The sequence below is a fragment of the Jaculus jaculus genome, chromosome 6 (genome assembly GCF_020740685.1).
Source record: "Jaculus jaculus isolate mJacJac1 chromosome 6, mJacJac1.mat.Y.cur, whole genome shotgun sequence".
In the NCBI taxonomy this organism is placed as follows: Eukaryota; Metazoa; Chordata; class Mammalia; order Rodentia; family Dipodidae; genus Jaculus; species Jaculus jaculus.
In genome coordinates, this window is record NC_059107.1 from 124,315,748 (window position 1) to 124,338,281 (window position 22,534).

General features: G+C 36.6%; 1 protein-coding gene across 4 annotated transcripts in view; it reads right to left on the bottom strand.

Moving 5' to 3' along the window:
* Nucleotides 1–22,534, bottom strand: part of Lin7a (lin-7 homolog A, crumbs cell polarity complex component) — a 160,040-nt gene that overhangs the window by 87,775 nt on the left and 49,731 nt on the right. Inside the window, exon 2 of one of the 4 annotated variants that reach the window (XM_045152746.1) lies at nt 21,239–21,357. The exons of 2 other annotated variants lie outside the window; for them this stretch is intronic. In XM_045152746.1, the coding sequence (XP_045008681.1) occupies nt 21,239–21,357 (119 nt within the window). Of the gene's footprint in view, nt 1–21,238; nt 21,358–22,534 lie in introns of those variants that run through there. One more of the 4 variants, XM_045152749.1, reaches the window with a different exon arrangement.

Consider the following 22,534-nt stretch of genomic DNA (forward strand, 5'->3'; position numbering starts at 1 on the left):
AATGGTACCATAAAACTCTACATCCTAAAAGACAGACTAAATGGTTGAACCTTCACCAGGCTCTTAAAAAGAACACCTGACTCACAAGGCCCTGGAGAGGGCATGACAAAAACTGACTTTTATCTCCTCCTGTTTCTGTTTCTCTCTCTCTCTCCATCTCTCCCCCCACCCCTTCTCTCTCATCTCTGAATTTCTTTTATGTCACTTATCTTTTTCTTCCTTCTCTACTTAGGTGCTGACCTGTAACTCCCTGTACCATCAGGTGGGTAGCATCCACAATGAGCTTTTGATAAGAGATCCCTCAAGGTTTCCCAAAAGAAGTCATATTTATGTCAGAGTGGTTGGTGACCCACCCTAGGTTAGTGACCCTACTGTTTAAGACACCATACACTGTTGGCACTTAACATGGAGTGACATGGCTGGAAGCAGGAAGTGTGTCAATGCTCAGACAGTTAGCTGGAAGGTGCTATGTGACAGACTTGGAGATAATGACCAATATCCGTTCAAGCAACGCATGGTCTAACCTACTTAGCAGCAAGCAACGTGACATGATGCTCTCACAAGTGCAGTGGTGACACACAGCCATGGTGGGAAATTAAGTGCTCTCAATTTGGCTAACTGATCAGCCCAGTAGGATGGGTACTATATCTGGAGCTGGGAAACAAGTCAGAACCATATTCAAAGTTTAGCCCACTTTCAATTGCTCTCTCTAAAAAATAGTGGTTACCACATTTATTTGGTGCTACTTTACTATCCAGTAGAGAATTTGTGTCTCTTTTTGAGATGGATGCAGAACTAAGGAGAGAACCAACCCGTCATACCTCAAAAGGGCCCCAGCTGAAACTAAGAATAATTGGGGAAACATGCAAGAATGCTGTTTTCTTGGCAAACCAGAAAGCAGCACAATGGTGAAGGAGACAGACACTGAACAATCCACCCCTACCAAACCAGCTATCCAGAGACACAGAGGCTCCCAAGATCTCCACTGAAGCATACCTAAAGTGGCTCAGGAAAATTTGCAGAAGAGGGAGCAGAAAGATTGTCAGAGCCACACATTGGGTCATGACACACAGAAACATTTCCTCTTATCCAAAACTGAAGGCTAACTCCACAATGCATGACCTATATAACCCAATAAGGTGGGACCCTGTAGAGGGGGGAGGACAGGGAGGAGGATTAAAATGGTAACAATTTGACTGTATTCAATGAGTAAAAAATAAAAAATAATAATAATAAAAGAAAAGCGGTGTCTGAAATAATATATTTAAAAGTTCTTATCAGTACCCATGGAAAGCCAGATGCACAAAAGGGCACATGCATCTGGATTTTGTTTGCAGTAGGTAGAGGCCCTGACATGCCCATTCTCTCTGTGTGTGTGTGTGTGTGTGTGTGTGTGTGTGTGTGTGTCCCTCTCTCTCTCGCTCTCTCCTTGCAAATAAATAAAAATATTAATAAAATTAAAAATTAAAGTAATAAGGTTTATTTATTTATGATGAGAGCAGATCGACAAACTTGGTTACAATGTAAATGCTTTCAAATCCAATTAAATAGTTTCTTCTATTTAAATTAGCCATTTCATGTAAATAATCCTTTCATCTCCTTTTTTTCTTTTTTTTTTTTTTTTTTGGTTTTTTGAGGTAGGGTCTCACTCTGGTCCTGGCTGACCTGGAATTAACTCTGTCATCTCAGGGTGGCCTTGAACTCATGGCAATCCTCCTACCTCTGCCTCCCGAGTGCTGGGATTAAAGGCGTGCGCCACCACGCCCGGCTTCTTTTTGTTTTTTCAAGGTAGTGTCTCACTCTGGTCCAGGCTGACCTGGAATTCACTATGTAGTCTCAGGGTGGTCTCAAACTCACAGTGATCCTCCTACCTCTGCCTCCCGAGTGCTGGGATTAAAGGAGTGTGCCACCACCCCCGGCTCATCTCTTTTTTTTTTTTAAGGTGCCAATGTGAATATCTAGACCAAGAATTCACTGAAGCTGAGGTGAAGGCTCTACAGGTAAAAGCCTGTAGAAAATGAGTTCAATTCTCCTCAACACTCGGGTAAATCCTGTTGCAAAGGGGCATGCATGTCTTTAATCACAAAATGTAACAGCAATGCAAGACAGAGCCAGGACACAAAACTGAAGCCCATGAGCAGCTGAGATAAATCAACACCTTCAAAAGAAGGTGAAAGAAAGGAAGTGTGTCTGACCTCCATATGTATGTGATAGCATGTGCACACTCACACACATATGCACAATAAAACATCTATATGAGCATGTATATGAATAAATAATTTTAAATGGAAATAGAATTCAATAAATGGTTTTATAGCCATTATGGGAAAGGACAATGTTATAAATATATTCTTTTAATAGAATAAACAAAATATCTATATAGATGATTGACTTATGAATAAAGTCATGCATTGTAAATCATCTTTCAAAAGTAAATGTAGGGCTGGAGAGACGGCTTAGTGGTTAAGTACTTGCCTGTGAAGCCTAAGGACCCCAGTTCGAGGCTCGATTCCCCAGGACCCACGTTAGCCAGATGCACAAGGGGGCGCATGCATCTGGAATTCGTCTGCAGTAGCTAGAAGCCCTGGCACACCCATTCTCTCTCTCTCTCTCTGCCTCATTCTCTCTCTGTCACTCTCAAATAAATAAATAAAAATAAACCATAAAAAAAGTAAATGTAAATATATGACGACTAAAATCTTTGTAGAACCTTAATAATACCCAGCTGTAAACTTTTTTCATCACTGAGACTTCAATAAGAAGAAAAGTGGAACTGGTTCTAAACATTTTATATAATGAAAATATCTTGTAAGATATAAACATAATAATTCATATTTAAATTATTTTTTTCACTACGTGGTCACTACAGTCATTTAACCAATGAAACTAGAGATAGAATGAACACTGGGATTGATTTTAGAGATGTAGTTTAAGAGTTCATCACTTGTTATGCAAGAATTCTAGGTGAGAACAATACACTGCAGAGTTACATGAACAATGCATGGATGCTTCTGGATTCTTAAATTAAATCTGGCACTGGGAATATTTTAAAGCTATAATTGGAACAATGTATTTATTTTAATAATTTCATTTTCATAATTATTTCATTTTCATTTTGTTATCAAGTTGTCTTTTATGGAGATTATTACCCAAGTTTATCTTTCCTAAGACAACAGTTTAGATATCAAGTATGATCGGTGTTTCTATTTATTACTTTCCGCCCTAAAGTCATGGAGATCAAGAAAAAAATGTCTCCCTCAGCTGCAATACCGCACCAAAATTAATTAAGTCAAATGAATATTATAAATGGATCTCTTCTTTTTAACTATTGTTTGAATAATTGCCTTTGCTTGACAAGGTATTTTGCATGAAATATCAACAGGGAGATATTAATTACACTCATAATTACAACTCTTCAAATATAGTAATTAATAACTCATTGTCCTCTCATAGGACTATCTTTACATATTTAGAATATTTATGGTTGAAAATTTATTTACTTATTCATTTAGTAATATATTTATTTTGGTTTTTTTTTCAAGGTTGGTTCTCACTCTAGCCCAGGCTGACCTGAAATTCACTATGTAATCTCAGGTTGGCCTCAAACTCATGGTGATCCTCCTACCTCTGCCTCCTGAGTGCTGGAATTAAAGGCGTGCACCACCACACCTGGCTATTCATTTATTTATTTGAAAGAGAAATGGGGGTTCTTGCCAAAGGAAACAAAATCCAAACACATGTATCACTTTGTACATCTGGTTTTATGTGGGTACTGAGGAACTAAAACCAGGCCAATAGGCTTTACAAGTAAACACATTCAACCACTGATCCAACTCCTCAGCCCATGTTGAGAATTTCTTGTTTGTTTGTTTGTTTGTTTTTGAAGTAGGATTTTCCTCTAACCCAGACTGACCTGGAATTCACTTTGTAGCCTCAGGCAGGACTCTAACTCACAGAGATCCCCATAACTCAGCCTCCTGAGTGTTAGGATTAAAGGCATATGCCACCATGCCCAGCTGAGAATTTCTTTTAAGTTATTATGATGTGTCCATAATTTTTTTTAACTTTTGCATTTTGTCCAGTTTTATCATTTGGCTTTTTATATCTTCACAGAAATATGATTGACAATATCTTGACTTGTTTACTTTTACCATGTGTATGGGGGGGAGGATTCTCTTGCTACTACAAAACAACACCGGACATTTGCACCACTTTTTGCATCTATCTTAATGTAAGTGCCTTGGGAATTGTACCCAGCCAGAAAAATTTTCAAGCAAACTCTACTAAACACTGTTTCATCTTTCCAGCTCTCCAACAGTCTTTATCACATTTGGAGGAAGGAAATATTTTCTAGCTCTTTGGGGGAAAGTTGTCCAGCAACTCCAGTTCTTTCCATTCTGTCTCATAAGCAACACAATTTAATGATACTAAGAAATTTTTTATTTATTATATTTTTTATGTTTATTTATTTATTTGAGAGAGAGAGAGAGAAAGAAGAAGAAGAAGAGAGAGAGAGAGAGGCAGATAGAGAATGGGTATGCCTAGGCCTCTAGGAACTGCAAATGAGTGCCAAACACATGCACCAGAAGTTGGTACATGGGGCTGTTGTCTTTTAATACTGCATGCTTGCTGAGATCCCAGGTGGGAAAGGCCTGAAGACTCTGCAATGCAAATGTACAAAGAAAATGATGTCAAGGAGTCATTGAAATAAAAAAAAAAATCTATTATTCTACTAGGTATTCTCGAAAGATGAATCCCTCTTTCTTTTCTTGACATGTCTGTCTGCTGTCCCCAAGGTTATGCTTCTGTTAGTTATCCAGCTCTCCAGGGTAGCTCTGTCACTTGTTCCTTGACTCTTCTTTCCAGAACCAAGCCTGTAGAGAGGAAGCAGCTATGTTTCTGATGGTTTCAAGTCACATACCCAAGAACTATAAGGTAAGTTGTCTGCTTTTTGTTTGTTTCTTTTTGTTGTTCTTGTTGTTATTTGTTGGTTAGTTACTTATTTTTATGTTTTTTTTTTGTTTCTATATTTCCTGCAATCCTTGGGAAGATGCTCTGCAAAACTGAGGTGTCTATGGGCTAGAACAGGTATTCTTGCTGTTGACTGCACCTTTATAGGCTAGCAAGTAGGGAATGGGTAGCAAGGTCTTTGGAGTTGGATTTTACACAGTAGGTCAACGCGCGAGTGTCTTACTGTTGACCTATAAGGAAAAACAGGGTGGAGAAAAGACAGTTCAAAATGCTATGAGTAGGGCTGGTAACTAGCTCAGTGAGATGCTCCTTGCCTCACTTGCAAGTGGCCCTGTGCTTAATCTTTTCCATCTAAAAATAGAAAATACAAGAAAAGAAAAAAGAAAGGAAAGAAGGAATGAAGGAAGGAAGGAAGGAAAACATTTTCAAATATCAGGCTTAATAATTATTTGGGGATATCTTATATTGTCAACCAGTTGACATCGGTAGGACAAGAAAGATATTTCAAGGCAAGAAACTTGTAACACATTATTTCTTCTTTGCCAAAAAACAAGCTTTCTCCTTCACAGTGTGGCTAATGGCTGGAAATGGTTTGCATCACTGACCCTGGTGCTAACCTACTCAGGAAATAACTGTGTGCACATTTGAGTAGATCCACATATTTGAGGTTGATCCCAATGCATTTGCTAAAGTTTAGTATGGAAAACACTAAGTTATTCCAGAAAGGGCTGACATTTTCAGGAAATGTCAAAAATCTTTATTAAAGACAGTTTAATGATTCATATCACATTTTTACGTTCTCTGTTAGAAATCTGAGTAAGTATGTAAAATATTACATTTAGCCCTGTAATCCAGATAATAATAATGGCATATGAGTCTGGAGTTCATTTTAAGTAATTAGAGGCCCTGATATGCCCATTCTCTCTCTATCTCTCTCTCTCTCTTGCTCTCTCACTCCCACTCTCTCAAATAAATAAATTAGGCTGAAATCTATTGTGCCTCAAGTGTAAAAGATTGAATTAGATTCATCACAATCTTTTCTCCACAGTACAGGTGCATTATTGTTCAATGATCCATACATGCACACATGCCAACCTTTCACTGAAATAAAAGCTTGGGTCAATACCAGCTAGAATTCAAAGTAGGTGCCATCTTTCCATAATCATCACTTTAGTTCTTCCAAACAAGAACCTAGTAACAGATTTATCCACATAAATATATAGTATGATTTGTGCTATATATTATATAGTTATATATATATATTATTTGTATATTATTTTATATATACAAATATTAAAAGAATTATGTTTATATATTATATATACATAAAGATTAAAATAATATGTGGGTTATTCACTAAATGCAGCTGTAAGGAAAAGCTAAACTTGGATCTATATACATATACAAAATACATATACAAAAATAAAGTACAGAAGCATATATTTGAAAAATTGAATGTTTAATTTTATAAAATATAGAGGTATTTTTTGAGCTTTATGATTGGAAACTATTTATTCAGTGAAATTTCTCAAAAGCAACTTATTTAAAAAGTGAATATGATGCCAGACATTGTGGTGCATGCCTTTAATCCCAGCACTTGGGAGGAAGAGGTAGGAGAGTCACCATGAGTTCAAGGCCACCCTAAGACAACATAGTGAATTCCAGGTCAGCCTGAGGTAGAGAGAAACCCTTCCTTGAAAAACAAAAACAAAAACAACAACAAAAAAAAGTGAATATGGAAATTTAAGAATTTTATTTGTTAAAGGTACCTTTATGATAAGTCATGGAGCAAAGAAATATTAGATAGGCTTTTGTTACTGTGATAAAATGCTTGACATCAAGTCAAAAGGAGGAAAGATTTATTTTGCCTCACTATTACAAAGGTTTCAGTTTGTGGTTGGTACACTCGTCTGTTTTCAGCCTATGACTGGGCAATTCACCATTGTGGGGAGCACAGGAAAGAACACTGTTGCTCACCATCTGGTAGTTAGGATACAGAGAGAAAGGAAGAAGACCTATTAACTCCTTCAGAGAATCACCATCCCTAGTAATGTCACTTACTCCACCCGCCCCACCTCTTAAAGGTTCCTCCAGATACCAAAAGCACCATCACTGTGCCCAATCCTTAAATTACACATACCTTTGAGAAACACTTGACATCTACAGAATAATAAGAATATGACCATTTTACCCACTAGTTATAAATAATTACTAATAATGAATTAAAATATTTGTAAAAGCATGAGTAAATAGAAAATTTAAAATTCACAGAAAAAAAAACACATAGGGTCAATAATTATAAGAAGATGTGTTCATGATGAAAGTTGTGCAAATGAGCTGGGTGTGGTAGTGCACACCTTTAATCCCAGCACTGAGGGGAGGCATAGGTAGGAGGATTGCTGTGAGTTCGAGACCAGTCTGAGACTACATAGTGAATTCTAAGTCAGCCTGGGCTATAGCAAAAACCTAAGGAAAAAAAAAAAAAAAAAAGAAGTTGTGCAAATGGCAACTGCAATGTGATATCACTTTACCACACTCAATAGATGAGGTTCCCAATGTCTCCTACCACACTAAGAGCTGGAAGTAACACAACTTATGTTTTTTGTTAGCATGTGTAGTGGTTTGAATGTGAAATGTCCCCCATAGCCTCTTGAGTTTATGATTAAGCCTCAACTCGATCTCCAGAGGATGGCAGTTTGAGAGGTAGAGCCTTACTGGAGGATGTGTGTCACTTGGGGCAGGAGCCTTGCCAGAGCTATCTCAGCATTGCTGCTACTACTTAGCAGCTGTGGCAGGATTTGATGCCTAGATTCTGTTCTCTTCTGCCATGCAATGATAAAAGTTCCCCTTGAGAGGATAAGGCAAAATAAAATTTTTCCTTCCATATGCTGCTTTTAGTCAGGTATTCTTTAACAGCAAAGAGAAGGTAACTATTACAACATGTGAAGTAAGACCACACCATTTGAAAATTGCTTATTACTGTCTCTATAATTTCAACCACTTTTAGACTTTATGACCCAGAAATGCCACATCTGCCTGTGGACTGAAGAGATGATCATTGAATGGGACCACAAGCATGTCAACTGTAGTACTACTCCAAACAGTGAAAAACTTCATATAAATTAAATGCCTGCCAATGGGACAATAAATTAATAATGTATAACAGTCCCACAATGGAATTTCGACCAGCAGTCCAAAGAAGTAGACTACAACAGCATATACACACAAAAAAAACCCTGAATCTTAAAAATAAACTATTTAACAAACTCTTGAGCTCTGAAGATTTCATATATATGTTATCTTTTTATAGTATTCTAAACAAATAAAATTAAAATACACTTTAGAAAAAAATACATATTCAGTCTATGTAAAATGGAAAGCAAGGAGAAGATGCCAATTTTCAGCTTTAGTTCTTGTATATTTCCTTGTGAGAGGGGAGAAAAACAGGAAGAATGGAGGAAAGAAAATAAGGGAAAAGGAAATAGCTTTTGCATAGATTTGAACAACAAATGATGGTAATTTCATTTCCTTTATATACAAAAACTCTTGTTGGAAATAATGAAAAGCTGATTTAAGAAATGACAACTTATAGCTTAACATTAATTTTGGTGGGATTATATAAATAGACTTGTCTCAGTGTATATTAACAATAGTGAAGCAAGAAAAGGTTATATGACTTGTTCACTCAGAGGGGGAGAACAGTTGTCATCCATAGCGCCAAAAATAGAAGTTCTGATTTTTACCTGTGAGCTCAACAGAGGACAGAGTGTTCACTTTATCTGAATGATATAAAACACAACTTCTCCAAGGACTCTATTATTTTGAACTACTGTGTAAATACATATAATTATAAGCTTTGGGAAATATGTACTATTTATTTTATCATTTGTAATAACAAATAAAGGCTTGGGATGAGTATTTACCCAACAGTGATACTAACAGCTTTCAGAGTCATTGCAGACTGTTGGTAAGGGTCTGGTTAGATTTCTTTAAGATCAATGACCCATCAGTACAATTATAGTCTAAGACAATTACTGCCACATAGACCTTGTTCTTGCTATTAGAAAGTGACATGCTGATCTTGGAAACATGGCACATCATTAAAACTGTGTCTCTACCAGGATAAACCTACAGACATGCAGCTAGAACTGTATTTAAACCATTCTGTCTAATGAGTGAGGCAATTATTAGGCTTTTGTAATTTCCATAGTCTCCAAAATAACTCCAGCGAGTTTATTTATTCTTTGTTATTTTAATTACTATTTTGTTATGTAAAAAGTATATGTAAAAGCACAGAAAAGATATAGAAAATAATTATAAGAAGGGATATTCAAAAGTTTAGTGGTCAGTGATCAAATAAATTTAAGTACTGTTTGCAACAAACTTCCACTTCAGCGGTGAAAATTCAAGTATCTTTGTGGTCAAATGGTGAATATTTAATGGCTAATTTACAGTTTAAAAATCCCACATAGTGCCTGTCATCTATACCAACTCACAGTGTCTCATATATCACATATTCCAGCCATCCACACGTGAAGTCACCTTTGCATGTAGATTATATCTGACGTACATGATGAAAACAAAATTGCTTACTATGTAAGTACAGGGGCACAGAATTAGGAGGGCTTTAATGAAGTGATGGGTAGAGTAGTCAATTGCTTCTATAATCCCTTATTAGGGAATAGTCTTCATTTTACAAATAAGGAATAGAAGATATCTTAGACCTTTTGAAGAGTATGATGAACTTCTGGCGATAGCTTAAGTAAAAGCCACTGCTGTGTGTGGCATTGTTATTGTGATAATGTGAGGAAGTAAGCCCTTGAAAAAGTGATGAAGCTGTGACTATTGTTTCCTTATTCATAGGCTTAAGGACCTTAATAAAAGAGACTTTACTATGCAGTCAGGCTAGCTTACTGCCTAGAACTTCCACCTTCTGCCAGTGAGTATGAGGCAAAGGGACCGACCAGAGACCAGACACTGGCACCTTGATCATGTTGCTTCTTCATAAATACTCTGTAAGGTATTTGCTGTAGCAGTTTTAAAAAGTAGAATAAAACACATGTAAATTTTCATGAAAATAAAGCTGAGGGTTCTTTCATTTCTCTTGACTGTATGGGCATTGCTACATGTAATGGTACACAAAAGCCAGGCTATATCTCATGTGCTATTTCCTGCAATAGTTAAGAAAGATTATTTCTGAGATGTCTGAAAATAAACCACAAAATATAGATTTGTTCCCCAGAAAAAACAGCAAATATTAAAAGGGCAGAAATTTACTAAAACTTATATTTGCTCCTTCATGAAAGTTTTGACACTATGCCTAGAAAAAGAAACCATAAATAAATGGGGAGAGCTTTAACTCTCTGAAAAATGGTATGTGTGTATATATCTCCTTTGCATTTGTCCTTATATATTAGAAAGGGCTTGTGTCTCACTTTTCTCATAAAAATTGATGACTGCTTCCAGAAATAAGCAATAAATCCAAAACCACACAATCACACACAAAAAAAGAAGACATTATTTCTATTTAAAATATATTTCAATGAGTTGGAACTGTCATTTGGCTTAGAAGTGAAAATTTATAGAAGTATTTTATGTGAAAATATTGTTGCCATTTTTAGTAGTCCATCAATTTGGGGTTCATTTCAATAATTGTATGTGTTCAAAGTTGTAACTCGTGGCTTTAATAGAAAACCCAATTAAATTTCCATTGGGAGCAGAACGACTCTCATGGAGATAGTTTGGATTTCTCTAAGACATCTTAAGTTGAATTCAAATTCTACCAAATTCCTCATGTTCAAATGAAATGAACTTGTTTTGTAATGCTGGCATTCACAATGCAGTCTTTGTCAGCAAGGATAGACATTTGAATCCTTCTTTTAGTTTTAGTCTAAGACTTGACCTTTAAGAGTTCTACCATGCTTCTAGATGTTGAAGAAACTTCCAAGGGGACTGAGATGTCTCATTTAGTCCTATGTGTGATCTCTCTGATGTTTCTCTTCCAGCAAGAAATGTCACATGTTTCTACCTATAGTTTTATCCATCATAATGGCAGGTGTTTTTAGAGCTTCTTTACCAAGCCAGAAAATCTGTAATTACAAGAAACTGAAAATGCTAGACCCCATCTTTAAGCCTAACATTCATAAGAAAGTTTTGCCACAAGTATAAACCTCTCTCAAATTGTCCTACAATTCAGCTCTCCTTTGTTCACAAAGTGAACACAAGTGAAAACACAAAGTGAAGTTTCTTCCCCCACTTCAGTGAAGTACATGAAGAGGTTTTCACTAGAAAATCACAATGTTGACATAGTAAAAGCAATATATGTTGCTCCATTTCTAATTTTTTTAAAAAAAGCTATAGATTTGAAGATATTGCTATGAAATTATTAGGGAGCCTTTAATAGAGCAAGATTTCTGTCAAGAGCATTGTGTGAGCTTCTGACACCACTGTGTGCTGATGGTTAAAGCAAAGTGCCCCTGGCTGCAGCAGGTTCATCAAGCTGGATCTTGGATGGAGAAACTCTGTGTGAACTCCATACGGACACATTGGGCCAAGACTTTTCTTCCATCAGGACCTTTTCATGAGTAAAAATAAGTCCACTATTGGAAGAATACGACCTTTAAGCTATGCAGGAGACATCACTCATGTGTACCACACAGGTCATTAGTGTTCACATGGGAGTTAAAATTCAGAGTTTTATAGAAACAATGTCAGCTTTTACACAGTTGCACACAAAATGGGAATGGAGCAGCTGCTATGTTCACCACAATTGGCTTCAAAACATTAGCAAAATGTCAGAGTTCAGGAATAGGTTAGATCAAGTCAACAGAAGTAGCCTTGCTCTGAACAACCCACCAGTTCAAGCATTTCTAGACTCCTTGACTTGATAACACTCTCTTCAGCTATGTATGGTTTCTTTTTCTTGGAAAAGGGTCAGGATTTTCATGAAGGGGCAAATATAAATTTCAGTAAATTTCCACTCTTTTAAAATTTCCTATTTTTCTCTAGGGGGAAAATCTATATCGTGTGATTTATTTTCAGGAGGTTCTGAAATAAGCTTCTTGACCACATGTGCTCATTGGCAGGAAACAGCACATGAGAAACAGTCTGGCTTTTGTGTCCTGTTTCATTTAGCAATGCAAATAAAATCAAAGGAAATGTAAGAGCCCTCAGCTTTCTTGTCTTTGGCATTTTCCAATTTACTGTAATATGAACAGAAAAAAAGATATGCACAAATATGTCAGATACATTTTCTTTAGTTCTGTTGATGCTATCCATGATGTTCTTATAATTTTATATAAGGAACGCCTGCTATTCTATCCATGGTTAAAGAAAAACATTTAAAACATATTCAAAAGCACCACAGTGCTGAGAAGAAGAATGTTCAGCACTGAAACATCTCTATCACATCTCCCAAGGCTCAGGGTCCATTGCAGAAGAGGTGGCAGGAAGAATGTAACAGTCAAAGGAAGGGTTGGGCTCCTTCCAATGCACTCTTCCAAACACAAAATGGCCTGGATATCCATGACCTCACAGTACCTGGCACTACCTGTACAAGACCAGTACAAGAGGAAGAAAAGATGATGGCATCAAAATAAAAGACAGACTGATTGAGAGGGGGAGAGGATATGATGGAAAGTGGAGTTGTGAAGGGGGAAGGGAATTATCATAGTTTATTATTTATAATTATTATAATTATGGAAGTTGTCAATAATAAAAAATAAAATTAGAAAAGCTAACTCATGGAGGAGAGGAGGGAATTATTATAGTTAATTGTCTATAGTTATGGAAGTTGTCAATAAAAAATGTTTTGAAAAAAGATTAAGGTCAGTCATTAAAGCATGAAAAAAGCAAGCACCACACATTTCGCCACAAATAACTGTGTTGCTTTGCAGCATAAAGAAATGAAACAAAAATAAGCTAAATAAAATATATTATACATGGGCTGGAGTGATGGCTTAGCAGTTAAAGTGCTTGCCTGCAAAGGCAAAGGACCAGGTTTGATTCTCCAGGATCCACGTTAGCCAGATGCATAAGGGGAAGCATGCATCTGGAGTTCGTTTGCAGTGGCTGGAGGCCCTGGCATGCCCATTCTCAGTCTCTCCTGATTTCTCTGTCAAGTAAATAAATAAATATAAATAAAAATATTAAAGAATATTTTATACATTCATATAAATATATAATTGCTGTTACTTGCCAACATTATGTCTGTACATGACCTTCATTTTAAAGTTCTCTGGTCTAGATAAATTACTGAATGGGAAGATTACAGAATGTATTAACAAATTCTGATAAGGGGCTAATATGTGGAATAGTAAAGAATCAACAGAAAAATTTGCAGATAAGTTAAAATTATGCAAATATCTTAGTAGAAATATCTAAAAGGAAAGCATACAAAAATGTCCATTTGTATATGAAAACTGCTCAACATCACTAACTGAGAAATGCAATTCAAAACCACAGTGAAATATAACCTCACACTACTTGAATGACTACTATCAAAAAGATAAAAGACAAACCAGAAGAAAGACATTTGCACACTGTTGACAGGAATCTGTACTTCTTTGTTTAATTTTATTTATTTATTTGAGAGCAACAGACAGAGAGAGAAAGAGGCAGATAGAGAGAGAAAGGGCATGCCCAGGCCTCTAGCCACTGAAAATGAACTCCAGATGCATAAACCCCCTTGTGGATCTGGCTTACATGGGTCCTGGAGAATTGGGCCTCAAACTGGGGTCCTTAGGCTTCATAGGCAAACGATTAACCACTAAGCCTTCTCTCCAGCCCAGGAATGCACACTTCTATAGCCACCTTGGAAAATTATATCAAGGTTCTTCAAGAAATTAAAAATAGAAATATCATATGACTCAGCATTTCCATTACTGAGGTATATATTCAAGGAAATGAAATGTGAAAAAGATGTCTATATTTCTATGTTTATTATAGAATTATTGACAATGTCCAAGAATTGGAACCAACCTAAAACTCCAATATCAGAGGGATGTATAAAAAAATATGGTGTACACACACAATGGAATAAATAGTATCCAGCCATAAGCACAGATAAAGTTCTGTTGAGACAATGTGGATGAGCCTGGAGGGCATTGTGTTAAATGAAAAAAGCCAGACACAGAAGAACAAACATGATGGTTAATCCTGATTGTCAAATTGACTGTATTTAAAATCTTCTAGGAGACTTACCTCTGGGTAAGGCTGTAAATGTGTTTTCTAAAAGGCCTATTTGAGGAAGGGACTCACCGTGAATATTCCACACACTGTCCCAGACAGAATAAACAGGGGAAGAAAATGAACATAAAGTCTGAACAGCACAAGCATTAATCTTTCTTTGCTTCCTGACTACATTCTCAATTGAGGGGTCACCTCCTGTTCCCTAAACTATGTCTTCTAGCCATGGTTACACAGTATCTCCTATTAAGCCATGAGTCCAAATAAATTAGCTTCCCTTAAGTTGCTCTCTTCAGGTATTGTGTCACAGCAACATGAAAAGTAACTAGTACAATAAACACTGTATAATCATACTCACATGTAACATCTCAAGGAAAAAACAATAACAACATAACTGTGGTTACAAAATACTAAAGAGAAGGGAATAGAGGGAGATGCTTACCAACACAAACAAAATTTCAACCAGCAGAAATAAGCCATGTTCTGCATAATAGTAGGGTGGCTATCAGTAACAATAACTTTGTGCACACTTCAAAACTGCAGAGAAGTTGTGGAATATTCACAACACTGAGAAATGGCAAATGCTTTAGGTAAAGGGTATGTTATGTACTCCAGTTTGTCAAAATGTATTGACTGCATTAACTAGACCCATTAAAAGAAAGAAAATCTGGGCTGGATAGATGGCTTAGCAGTTAAGCTCTTGCCTATGAAGCCTAAGGACCCTGGTTCAAGGCTTGATTCTCCAGGACCCACATCAGCCAGATGCACAAGGGGGTGCATGACTCTAGAGTTTGTTTGCAGTGGCTGGAAGCCCTGGTATGCCCATTCTCTTTCTCTCTATCTGCCTCATTCTCTCTCCATCACTCTCAAATAAATAAATAAAAATTAACCAAAAAAAAGAATTTTTAAAAATTAAAAAAATAAAGAAAATCTTTGTCCTAAATTGACTTTAAATGCACCATCTAACTTCTACTATTAGCAGAGGGTTCCTATATTTAGAATGAACTCATTAATGGATATCCCTGGTCATCTCTTAATTATCTGCATTCTTCCATTTTTCTTCTGGTAGTATGGTGTGGTTACTTGCCTCTCCCCTTTTCCAGTCAAATATGGTAAGGCAAACCTTATGTTACATGTGAATTTTCTCTTATTGACTATCATCACCAAGAACTCCTTTTGCCATGGACAAAGTACCCTGATTTCTTTTCTTTTCTTTTCTTTTTTTTTAATTTGTATTTATTTATTTGAGAATGACACAGAGAGAGGCAGAGAGAGAGAGAGGCGGGGAGAGGGAGAGAATGGGGGCACCAGGACCTCCAGCCACTGCAAATGAACTCCAGACGCATGTGTTCCCTTGTGCATCTGGCTGACATGAGTCCTGGGGAATCAAGCCTTGAACTGGGGTCCTTAGGCTTCACAGGCAAGTACTTAGCCACTAACCCATCTCTCAGTCCCAGCCCTAAGTTCTTATTGTGCTGCCCATCTTATTCAAAAAGAGTTACTTTATGCCACCATCATTCTTCATAAGTGAAACCTCTTATTTAAAAGATCTGCCTTTTTTAATGATTAAAAATTACAGGACAAGTTTTCCCTAATTAGTGCTTCTATTATAACACAGTGCATTTTTTTTTTGCAATAAAACAAAGTTTTTACTAGACCATTTACCATTTCTTAACTGTTTACTCTTTTGCATAGGCACTGAGTGAAAATATTTAATATTTTACTTTAGTAGATTTAATCTTCCTGTGAGGTTTTCATTGTCCTTTTAATTTTAAAGGGAATATAAACAAAACCAAGATTACAGAATTTAAGAAATTTGAAGAATAACTAATTAAGTGACCAAGCAAAGAAGTAGATCTAAGTTTGCCTGAATTCCATTGTCAATATTCTTGTTGCATTTACTATTATATATTAAACTATGAGCCTCCAAAAGCCAACCAGCATGCCTCTCTTCAGAGGAAGTTTAGCCTCCCCCTCCCAAATTTAAAAAAAAAAAAAAGCAGGAACATTCTTAGGCATCCCTTGCAGTCTCCACTTTACTGAAAATCAGAGAAGAATCTGGCTTTACCTTATCTCTTGCCTAAAGGAGTTACAAAGATGTGTTTTGCCATAAACAAACTGAGCCTCACTCTAGGAAGGAGTTACCTTATTGTAAATTAAGGTTTAAATCTAGGCTGGAGAGATGCCTTAGCGGTTAAGGTGTTTGCCTGCAAAACCAAAGCACCTAGGTTCAATTCCCCAGGACCCATGTAAGCCAGATTCACAAGATGGCACATGCATCTGGAGTTTTATTGCAGTGGCTGGAGGCCCTAACATGCCCATTCACTTTCTTTCACTCTCTTTCTCTCCTTCTCTCTGTCTCTCTCTCTCTCTCTCTCTCTAGTAAATAAAGTTAAAAAAAGAAAAAGAAAAAAAAATAAGGTTTAAATCTGTTCCTGGCATTCTGTTCCTAGCATTGTGGTTGGTTAAGCTCAGCCCCAACACTTACATCATTATAGCTAACATCTTCCTGAGCAGTCCCAGAGCTCAATCCAATCAGTTCTCTCTCAGATTCACCTGAGGCTGAGGGAAGGGCCCACCACATGAAAATTATGAGTAGATAGATGCTTATCAGGTGAGGAGACTTCTTTTTAGCTTTTCACCTTGTTTGAACATCTAGGTCCTTGCGGTGGCAGCCCCCACCCCTGAAATGGGAGGGGGAGCACTACTTACACTCTGGCTCCCTGCTTCCTCCCACAAGGCAGGAGCTCTATATACCTTGTTTTCTCTTTCCTTCTCTTAATTTAATATAGTCTAAGTCTTACCCTTGGATCTACAGATTTTAACTCTTTAAATTCATAAGACAAGTATCCAGGGATACCTTAAATTTATCAGTGCCTTGGTGTACTGGTGTATTGGCACAGAACACCAACACTCCATTACATCTTCCTGGCCCTTCTTCCTCCCTTCCTTCCTTCTTTATATTCACTTTCCAATTCTTCCTTGTTAACTCCCATGTTGCCCTGCCCTTCTTCTACCTTCTCTTTCTCCTATTATCCTTCTAATATAATATCTACATATATATATATATATATATATATGTATATATGCACATACACACACACACACACAGACACACACACATATGTTTGAGATAGATACAGAGAAAGAGAATGAATGGGTGTGTCAGGGCCTCTAGCTACTGCAAGCAAACTCCAGCCTGCCATCTTGTGTGTCTGGCTTTACATGGGTACTAGAAATCAAACCTGGGTTCTGTGGCTTTGTAGGCAAATGCCTTAACTACTTACCTATCCATCCAGCCCCTATTATCCTTCTTTTATCTCCTCCTGTTTACTGATCCAAGTATATCTCTTCTCAGGGAAATTATGTCAGCTGATCTTATTATTGCAAAGTAGCCCTTTGCTCCATGACATACTCTGAGGTTACTTTTGCAGAATGAGTACAATTCTATAATTGCTCAAGATTCTTTGAAGAACCTTTAGTGATAAAGTGCAGCCATGAAAATTACTGACCTCTCTCTCTACACTGTGTCTAAAGCTGTCTGCAATCCATATAAGTAACTAAGAACAGAGCAATGTCATCCTTAGTTGTGTACATAGATGATATTTCTCAGTACTGATCCTCAGACAAATTTTAGTTTCTATCATTATAGACTGTAGATTGTAGAAAAAAATGGATAAGTAAACCTCTAATCTTTTCTAAGCATCTCAAGTCTAAAATACACAAAATTTCATCAAATCATTCTCCTCACATAAGTGCTGCACATATGCCAAGAGCTGACTCAGTGGTTTCACCAAAATGTAAAGGAAAATATGAGATTACCTCAACATGTAATAACCGCAGTTACAGTTATGTAAGGCAATCTTAGGAAATGCTTACCCCATCTTTTCTTTTTACCATAATTTATGTTTTTACAATGTTACTGGTACTGATGTCACCACTATCTGTTTTTATTCTGATGACCACAGCCAAAAATACACTTTAAATTACTAATTAGCTAATATTTCTAGGGAAAAAAATCTGATAGTTTAGCAAAAATAAATTCTAGACTATTTAAATAAAAACCCAAAATTTCAAAAGGTTTCTTGCCAGCATCAATGAGAGCTGGAATAAAAGTATTCTTGGCCCAAATCTACTTAATTTTCAGATAGTCATTATCATACTTTCTAAATTGACTTTTCTGTATGGGCTTTTGATTCACTTATCTGGCAGCCTGAAACTCTTTGTTATTTTTGTTCCTGAGAATCATTAGAGATTGAGAATTTTAGTTAGAATTGTACCCATTACTATTTTGCCACTGCTTCCCATGACAAGCATATAATAATACCATGATAAAAATGGAGATGATTTCACACCAAACAAATACAAAAATATACCATCCCACCTGTGTGGAATGAGAGACAAGATGGAATATAGCATGCATTGCCTTTAAGAACAAAATTATTACTAATCACGCTAACATAAACATAAAGTTAATTTTAGTAGTTTGAGTTTGTAAAAGGCAAAATACATCAGTGATACCATCTCTTGTTCCTTCTGAAATTTTGAGATCAGTCACACATCAGTTATAGACTTCCAAAGATGGCTGATGTTACATGCACTCCCTTTACCATAGGCAGGCATTTTAGCCATAATATCTATACAGTCTATGGATTTATTTTCCTCTTTACTCACATTCTCTCTTTCAATTAGCATACCATTTTACATTTCATTAACATATGGTAATCATATAAAAAAAGTCTTCATTATAACAATGCCATATAGGCATATAATGCATTTTCAACATCCTCCACCACATTTAACCACTCCAGAAATGGCTTCTATCCCCAAATTTCAGACTCATAGACCTCAAGACATCTCTACTTGTATGTCTAACAAGCACCATCACTTTACTGGGAACAGAACAGAGCATTTGGATGAACTTCTCTATACATGGTCCACCTTCAAAGAGTTCCATCTAATGACAGCACCATTCATACAACTGCTCAAGCCAGTTTATACTTTTGTCTCTCTCTCACCTCATATATCCAATTCACCAACTTCTGTTCACAACAGTCCATATATAGCCTTTTACTACTTTGTTCTACTTATACTACTGTGGCCATCCTCGCCCAACCTGCTGCCATTTCATCTCTCACTTGATCTCCGTTTTTATCTGTCTGTCCTGGTTTTACTGTTTTTCTCACACTTGTATTCTGAGAATGCCCAGAGAGATATTTTAGAAAGCAAGTGAGGTCAAGTCAAAACTGTGCAACAGCCAGGTCCTCTTAACAACGTTCAGTGAAATCTTATGCATTCTCTAGAAAGCCCACCTTGCTTATTTGACTTCTGGAGTGTTTCATGCACTAGGATCATGCTTGCCTATATGTTTCCACATCTGTGGTTTCTCTGCTTGAAACATTTTACCCCTTATCTCTATGACTTTTTTCACTATTTCAATTATGACCTTATTTCCTGATCTACCCAACTTAACAAAGTGTTATTTAACCCACTAATCCTGCTTTATTTTTCCTTTCGATACTGTCAGTACTCTCATACTCCATTGTTTGCTTCTTTGTCACAGTCTTCTCCCATGATGATACATGTCTGTGAATATAGGACTTTGAATTGATCAAGAGCCATATACTCAGTGAGCAGAGCTGAATATTTGATGTGCCCTGTTCTTGAGCCACTTCTGTGGAAAGCAGAATGTTGTGACTCAAAAGCAATGATGGAAACTTGAAAAGAAGAAAAAGTTGGCCACAGAATCTTAAGAGAATGACACTCTGTGAAGGAAAAAAAATGTACAGACAATTTAGTTTTAATCTACAGAGTGATCATAGGACTTTAGCTCATAGAATGTCCATGGGTTTCTAAGATATGCCTTTTCTACTGAGGTGAAGCTCTTCATTCAGAACTCCTACACTCTGAAATTATTTTTAAAAAATATTTGATCAACTTACAGGGTTAAAACTTAATGGTGTTCTGTTTATTTCTTTAAACTAGGTTCTTTATTAACAACAACTAAATAGTGAACAACTTCTCCAGAGCAACATTCAGCAGAGGCACAGTCTAAGCCCAATGCCAGACAAGTCTAAATGTTAAACACATTGCAGGAGCTAAATATGTATTATGCTTATATCTACCTTGGTGAACTGGGGTTTTTGTACCTACCAACTACTCACAACCTAAGCATTGTTTAGTATGTGTATCAGCCTCAAGAAGAGTTGCAAAAGGGAAGGAAGATAGACACATGCATTCCTTGAAAGGTACATATTCCATGCCTTAGGGACTCTCCAAGCAGTCAGTGGGTTTTTATGACCTTGGAGCAGACACTAGTAGGTAATTCTTCAGCGGAAACTTTGAAAAACAGCCATGCTGGATTGATGAGCTCTGAGCTCTGTATAATGACTTTTTATCTAGTACCTGATGGAAAAGGGGTAAAAGGTCACTAAATAAATGATATATCTGGTATATCTCAAAGGGCTTTTCTTAGAACCAATTCAATTCATTTGATGAATAGCAAATTAAACCACAAGTCAAAATGAAATTCAAACAGACAATTCAGCATACTTTTCTCACCATACGCATCATGAAAGCATTAGCCAGGAAAGCACTAAGCATTCCACACATTTGCTCTATAGGCATATCAGCTCACTTTGACCTTTTTTTTCCATCAACACACTAGACTAGTATTTGGGTAAGCACAATTTCCATCAGTGAAAGGTTACTCTTTCAGATTTAACTATGAAACACTCAATTGATTGTTCCAAGAACTCACCTCTTTAATTACTATTTTTCCTAGTGGCTTCACGTGAATGCTAAGTAGTTTAGACTACATGTAACAGTCACCTACTGAAACTGCCTCCTCAATGGTACCATAAATTCAACATTTGGTTTTATATAAATGTATAATTTATGCCTGGGTCTAATTTAAGAATCTAGCAGACTAAATTATATTTTATCATCTGTCCAAGGAGCTAAAAATATAGAGCAGAGATGTACTTCCAATCTTGACAATTTCAACTGTTTGTGTGGAAGACATGTTTTCTGTTCAGAAGACATATGGTTGAATGTAGTTATTAAAATCTGAGTGTCCTACCTCTCGGATTGCTGTACAAAACTCACTCTGAAGCACCTTTTTGAGAGACTGTAGCTTATGCACTGGTACTTCTCCAGATTCCTGTAGCTTTTCCAGCAGTTCGATTGCTCTTGCAACATCTGAATGGAAAAACAAAATCAAGATAGAGACCTAGCATAAACTGTACTTCATCAACAAAGCACCATAATTTAAAAATGAGTGGTGGAATCATTCTAATTGAAAACCAAGGGAAATTAATTGTAAAACCAGAATAGATAACTGAAAGCTGATTGAATTCACCTTCTGGTCAAAGGTCACTTTAATTTGCCTCATATAATTTGGTATTTATATCTTTGATGACATTTAAAATATGTAATTTTTGTCACAAATTTATTTGTAAGAAAATGAATATTAATTCTATAATAGCACAATAACCAAACTGGTGCTCATTTTTGAAACTTTTATTGTGTGTGTGTGTGTGTGTGTGTGTGTGTGTGTGTGTGTGCACTTATGCTCCTGCACATGTGTAGGACAGAGGAAAACTTTTTTTGAATTGGTCCCTGCATATCCACCTCATTTGAAGAAGGACTTCTTGCTCTGGCTTCTCTTTCTACTATTTGCTTCTGTACTCACTATAAGCTTCTGAGGGAAATTCTGTTGTGTCTGCCTCTCATCGGTCACACTCAGCCTTCTGTCATTACAGAAGTCTATCACAGCTTCAGACATTTTTCTTGAGGTTTGGATATTGAACTTAGGTACTCCAGTTTGAGCAGTGAGTGCTTTATCTACTGAGCCATCTTTTGAACTTTACTTATTTATTTTTAAGACAGGATATCACTACAAAGCTCAGATTATCTTTATTCAACCAGGCTGGTCTCAACTTAATGATTCTCCTACCTCAGCCTTTGAGTACTTGGATCATATATATATATATATATGCTGTGTGCCACCAGAGTGGGTTAATATTTGTATTGTTAGTGTTGTTTGACTTTCCTTTATCCACATGGTATTTATCAGACTTGTAGTGATATACCTTTTACCATTATGATGAAACTTGTGTGTAACTCCTTCATTTGTGTATAAACTCGTTGAGGTAGAAACTTAACAGGTCTGTTTGCCGGTGCTCCCTGAGACTTGTGTGACACAGGCAATAGATATTTGATGGGGAAATGAATCAATGGAAGCTCTCCATTTCACCAACACTGCAATATTCTTGGTCCTCATTACCTCTTCAGTCTAGCTGAAGTAATATATTCTTCAGCATCTCGTATATCTACAAAGTTATCTTCTTAAAATCAAACTCTGATCATATAGCCA